Genomic DNA, 6,344 nt, shown 5'->3' on the forward strand with positions numbered 1-6,344 from the left:
CAAATCCCCTTTTATTTCGACCCCGCTTTTGCTTTCGGGTTGGAATTCCGAAACCTCGTCACATTGTGGATGCTCCCGGTTAATTTGAAAGGACGTTTGCTGTTTTTGTACTCTTTTTGAACGCACTAATTACTTGATGCCTGCCGTCAATGTTGACACATCGTGACAAAAGAGCATCTCCGGTCTGAAAGAATAAGCGCAATACCCATGTAACTGAAATGTTGGTGAAGATACATTAAAATTTAAATGAAATATTGAAAAGAATAGGTTTGCGAAAAATAAACGGTCCCAAAAGTAATTGTAGTAACAGAGGCTCTGTTATAATTCATCAAAAAACATCGATTTTTAAATTTTTTGAGTTCCTTTGAAGTAATTATAACTTAATCTATCTCTTCTATTTTTATTTGATGCCAGTTTATGCCATTTTATATAAAAACTAAGATTTCGAGGGTTAAATATTTTGTCATCATCAGTGGTTATTAACCTATGGTTTAATTTATGTAAACTGATTTTTTATAGTAACGATTTTAATTTTTTTAATTAATTTATTTATAACTATTACGCTCAAATTCTACATAGTTTTAAAACCTAAAGAAAATTTTACAAAAAACTGAAAAATTAGTCTAAGGATTTTAATTCTTTAATTATTTATTTATTGTGTACATATTGCAAGATAAATACTTAAAGCTTCAATGAAAACGGCAGCTAGTAAAAAAATCCGTGTACTATGTAAAGTTATAAAGTAAATAATTAGTAAGTTATCAGTAATTTATTTTTAAATCCTTAATTATAATTGGATTTTTTATTATTACACACAATCATTGCTTACCTATGCAATATTTTAATAAACAACATTTTGACTTTGACGAATCCTGGCAATGCATAGTACTTTGTACGTCAAATTGCGTAAAAGAAGTCGAAACTGTCATTGTCATATTATTGTTCCGGGTCTCGTGTTAAATTTTCAAGTAGATTTTTTAACTAGCATCATTGTAGAAAGTAAGTATTGAATTATCTGTTTATAAATTTCTATCAGCGCTAGAACAACAAATATTTAGTTATGAATTCGTATCCGGTCATAGGTTATTTGTTAAACGCCGACGTCTTTCATAATTAAGCGCACACGTTCAGAGCGGCGTAGTATGAGAAATAATACGTCGTTTATTGCCGAGTGCTAAATAAATATTGAATTCTTTTTATAATACTTTATGATACAAATATATTTTAAAGCGCATCAAAAGAATTCATATAAATATCTTTGCATCAGTTTGCTTATGCACTCATCATCTTCGATAATAAATTAAGGTGATTTGAAGTAAAAATAAATATGTTATAAATCAGGAAAATTATTATGTAACATAATTTCCCTGATCTAATCGCTTTATATTATACTTTTATATTGACTATAGAACGAAGTACAGAAATATTTAGATATTTCGCAATTAGCCTGGTATTTATTATTCTAATATTTTTCTTATTAATATTTCCTCTCAACATCACTAACCTAATTTATATGTATAAATTATTTTAAAATTTTGAAACAAGCAAGGAAGCAGAGAGACACCCACTGCAAGGCTTGAAGCTCCCTCAAACATTTTCTTGCCTTGCACTGCCTGCATCCAGTGACTCCCTGAAACAATAACACCTTAAGTGTGGATTTTTTTGAAAAAACCTTTGCATGTGGTGTTTTTGACATAAAATGCCAATATATCACAAATAATGTTTACTGAAATACTGTAATTGACTCTTCTACGACCTATACAAAGTACAAAGGAATGAACAGAATTGTGCCTAACTGCAAGTTCGTTATCTGCTCTTAAGAAAAACATGTAAATGATGTCTCTCAAACGTCCATTACCCAAGAGTTTATTTTTGGTTTGATATCTTAAGCCCTACATCTGCTTCTTGGGATAAAATTGTATGATGTCTCTCAGATATCTAATGTATACAAAGGGTTAACTACGATATTGGTCCACCTAGTGAGGTTAATATCCACGCTGCATTTACTAGTTTTCATCGTGCCGCTCTAATGCCACACTTCTAAATAAATCTGAAACATTTCAAGTTTTTGAAAGAATATTATGTCAATCACTCATATCTTCTGTACCATATAATTTTCATTTACCTAATGCATAAAAATGCTTACAAATGTACCCAAAAGTTGATAGATTCCTGTAAAGACTTGACCAATGTTTATTTGATTTCATTGACAGTATCATTTTTATATATGTGCAGATCTTGCATGTTAAAATCTATTTTATCACTACAGATTGAGTGACTGAACATTTTTACATATATATTTTTTAAAGTTGTGTTAAAAAAAGTAACTATTGAGTTTCTTGGCAGATTCTTCTCATAGTAATGAACTTTCCGAACCTAGTTTAGCGTTATACAGAGAAAATAATGGTATTAATACATGTCTTGTCTCTGTAATCTGCTTTCTAAAACCAAGCATTGCATTCATTTTGCATCAGAAAAATTACATTTTTAAATCTTTTGAAGATCTTTTGCTTAGCAAAGCCTATTCGGAAGGGCCTAGACGGAATCAACATTTTTTTTCTTTAAAAACCATATAGTTCAGAACAGGTTGACAATTGTAACTCTTCTGTAAAACTATGATATGGTGATGTAACTTATATATCCATACCAGGTGTAAATTGATAGACAAATCCACAAATATAATATTTTAAATCACAATAGGCATAAACCTTGTTTGATCTTGAATGTAAATAAATGGTAAATAATTTGTACTGCTAACATAAACTTATGAATTTTTTAAAAGTCCATTAAAATTACTTTATGGTATCTTGAATGGTTGCATTGAAAGCTTAGTATTTTTAAATTGTTTACATATTCACTCCTGATATGTAAAAATAAAATACAATTATCCCATTAACACATTTTTATTTACTTAGAATCCATTTCAAACAATACTTTATACCAGGGTGAATCAAAAAGTTCTTAGAAGTGCATATATATGAAATCTTTTTAGATCAAGTTCGATATTCAAAGTAAAGAGTGTCTATCACACTATATTTATGCAGACTGTCACTTGTTTTTGTCAATTCGTTCGCATGTAATAAATTTTTTTGTGCAACGAGTTGCTAAAAAGTCAAAATTATGGATAAAAGTGAGTTACGTGCGGTGATAAAATATCTTAGTTTGAAAAAAATGTCTACGAAGGAAATTTTTTTGGACATTCAGCAGAGGGTGTGATGCTGTACCCTATTCTATGGTTGCGTACTGGGTGGCTGAATTTAAAAGAGGTAGATCAAGCTGTAAAGATGACCCGCGTTCTGGGCGGCCTTCAACCTCCGTTACAGAAGAAAATGTCAAAAAGGTTGAGAATCTGCTTTTGGAAGACAGAAGAATGACTATAAAACATATAGCTGAGATCCTAAAGATATCTTTTGGTAGCGTTCAATCCATTTTAATTGATTCACTGGGGTTCAAAAAAGTGTCTGCAAGATGGGTGCCACGAATGTTAACCGACGAAAACAAAAAGCGACGTTTGGAAATTTCCAAGCGTAATCTCGAAATGTTCCAGCGTGATTCGGATAATTTTTGCCGTCGTTTTGTCACCATGGATGAAACGTGGGTCCACCATTTTGATCATGAAACTGAAAGACAAAGCATGTCTTGGAAACGACCATCCTCTCCATCCATTAAGAAATTTCGAGTTGCTCCTACCGCTGGCAAAGTTTTCCAGAGGCCATCTCTGTGTTCTGGGATAGTGAAGGAATCCTTTTTATTGATTACATGCCAAAAGGCCAGACGATTACTGGACCCTATTATGCAAATTTAATCCCGAAAGTGCGTGAAGCGATTAAAGAAAAACGTCGTGGAAAACTGTCGTTGGGCGTGTTGTTCCTTCAAGATAACGCTCCTGCTCATCGATCGGAAGTTGCGCTCAACGCAATCCGCTGTGCTGGCTACAATCTCCTTGACCACCCACCATATTCTCCGGACTTAGCCCCAAGTGATTTTCACTTATTTCCAGAATTAAAAGAGGAAATTCGTGGAACAAAATTTCACGATAATGACGCGGTTATAGCTGCCGTAGAGGACTTTTTCGAGAGTCAAGAAAATAATTTTTTTTCACAAGGAATAAGGAAGTTAGAAACGCGTTATTCTAAATGCATTGCATTGTAGTGAGATTATGTAGAAAAATAAAATATTATTATTTAAATCTTTGCATTTTTTAATATTGATTCCAAAAATTTTTTGATTCACCCTCGTATATATGTAAATTAGATGTCAAGTCTTGTACATAATTTTTGTTATTATTTGTTCTGAATCAATCTCAGGATAATTAGCAAATGTTGAATGCTTTTTGACGAGCTGAGCTTGCATTCCTTGAAATACTTTAAATGTTTGTTTTAGGGCTTTGTTACTGGCAAGTATCACTGTGTCATCAGCAAATGTGGCTATTGTGACACCAGTTTCCAAATTTGCTTTGTATAGTGCGTACAGTGCCAGCCCTTGAACAAATCCCTGAAGATTTCTTCCTGCTGTGACATAGAAGTCTCTGAACCTTCCTTTATAGAGTATAATTTGTATGCTAAGATACCTCTGTGTCCGGCAAAATCACAAGTTCTCAATGATGACCTTGCTTAGTCTAAAGGCAAAAGTGTGACAAATGTGTGGCAAAATGACATACCTGTATTTTCATAAAAAACTGCCTTTATCTTGCCCTCATGTGTATAAATATTTAATTAAAAGTAATTTTGTAAAGGCTCCTAAGATTAGAAATCCATGACCTAAATTATAGTATATAATATATATATATATATAAGGACTATATAAGATATGTATATATAAGGATCTTAACAAAATTAGTTTTACATATAAATATTTATACTGAACTGAGTTAATTTTTTTATAAGTAGTAAAAGTTCACTAAAGTATACTACAAAAACTGTCCCATAATATATTTCTACAGTGTTCTAATGTTTGCTGAAATTATTTAATAAAGATATAATTACTAAATCCTTAATTTTAGATGTCTGGCCGTGAAGGTGGAAAAAAGAAGCCCCTCAAGGCGCCAAAAAAAGAACAGCGAGAAATGGATGAGGATGATGTTGCACTAAAACAGAAGTTAAAAGAACAACAAAAAGCTTTGCAGGTATAAGTCTTATAATTAATATTAACAAACCAAAGATATTGGTTTTTATGTTGCAATAATTTTTTGAAGATAGTACTTTCGACAAAAAAATTGTGAAGTAGAAAGTTAAGATTTTTGGCACAATTTTAAATAATAAAACATGATAAATGTTACCTTATTCTATTTATTGTTTTTTTTTGTTACATTAATAAAATTTCACAAGAGTTAATAAGTAAAACAAACACATTTTGTGTCATGTAACCTAGTAAATACTTGAAATTGTCAACAATTAACTGACAGCTTTTTTTTTTTCAGGAAGCCAAAGCTAAAGCAACGCAGAAGGGGCCCCTGACTCAAGGTGGCATAAAGAAATCTGGCAAAAAGTGACCAACAAATAAACATCATTAATTATATGTGTATAGGTTAATGTTATTTTATTAAAAATCTGTTTTTCTTACCTATTATTCCCAAACTAGTATTAAGTTTTTAAAGAAAAACAAAAGGGTACGTTTTTTTAAAGTTAACATAAAAAACATAATTTTATTAAGTTACTATATTTTTTTAATAAACATAAAACTTACACTGCCGGTTAAAGTGGCTTTTGATTCTGTAAAATTCTCGTATGTTTAAAACTGCATTTTATAATTATTAAATTTACTTAACACTTAATATTTTGTTTTATTTTGAGATTAATAAATTTATCTTTGAGAATAAGATATTAGTTTTTTTTATTTTAAGTCCCGAACGAAACGGCTCGGAGGTTTATTAAAAAAAAAGCTATTGTCCCACCCTTTTTGAAAACATTTTACATGAACAATTTTTAAATATTTTTTATGTTATAAACTAAATTATTGGTTAATTTTGAATATTTTAAGCAAAGGTACGTATCCATTACATACAAAACTACTCAATTTTGGACATATTTACTAATGTTAAGAACCATTGCAACAAAACTGTGTGGCAGTAAATTGCAATAAAATGTACTAATAATAGATTATTACATTACAACTAATTAGTAATTATAATCAAATAATGCGTATTGCACAATATTTGACCAATAATTATAACGGACTTTTCCGACTGAAGTACGCTTGCGTTACGTTTCATTTCATCCTTGTGAATAGATTGTCACTTACAAGAATACCATGCACCATTCTATGGTATAAATATATTGAATGTATTTTGAATTTCAGGTTATGTTAAACATAAACACAAAAAAACAGCTATACGATAATCAGAG

General features: G+C 30.7%; 1 protein-coding gene across 1 annotated transcript; it reads left to right on the forward strand.

Annotated features, from left to right (window-relative positions):
* Positions 1-888: 888 nt before the first annotated feature.
* LOC137922872 (translation machinery-associated protein 7 homolog) lies at positions 889-5,751 on the forward strand. The gene is made up of 3 exons (XM_068765965.1): positions 889-999; positions 5,003-5,125; positions 5,420-5,751. The coding sequence occupies exons 2-3, from the start codon at positions 5,003-5,005 to the stop codon at positions 5,489-5,491; spliced, it is 195 nt and encodes a 64-aa protein (XP_068622066.1). The 5' UTR covers positions 889-999; the 3' UTR covers positions 5,492-5,751.
* Positions 5,752-6,344: the final 593 nt, after the last annotated feature.

The sequence above is a fragment of the Battus philenor genome, unplaced genomic scaffold (assembly GCF_028537555.1).
Source record: "Battus philenor isolate CCGP_79_NKW_IND1 unplaced genomic scaffold, ilBatPhil1.0.hap1 SCAF_20, whole genome shotgun sequence".
In the NCBI taxonomy this organism is placed as follows: domain Eukaryota; kingdom Metazoa; phylum Arthropoda; class Insecta; order Lepidoptera; family Papilionidae; genus Battus; species Battus philenor.

Excerpts from the sequence above, each read along its gene's own strand:
- LOC137922872 (XM_068765965.1), top strand. The coding sequence starts at position 5,003 with ATGTCTGGCCGTGAAGGTGGAAAAAAGAAGCCCCTCAAGGCGCCAAAA. Across the intron at positions 5,126-5,419 it reads AACAACAAAAAGCTTTGCAG|GAAGCCAAAGCTAAAGCAAC; the intron begins GTATAAGTCTTA and ends TTTTTTTTTCAG.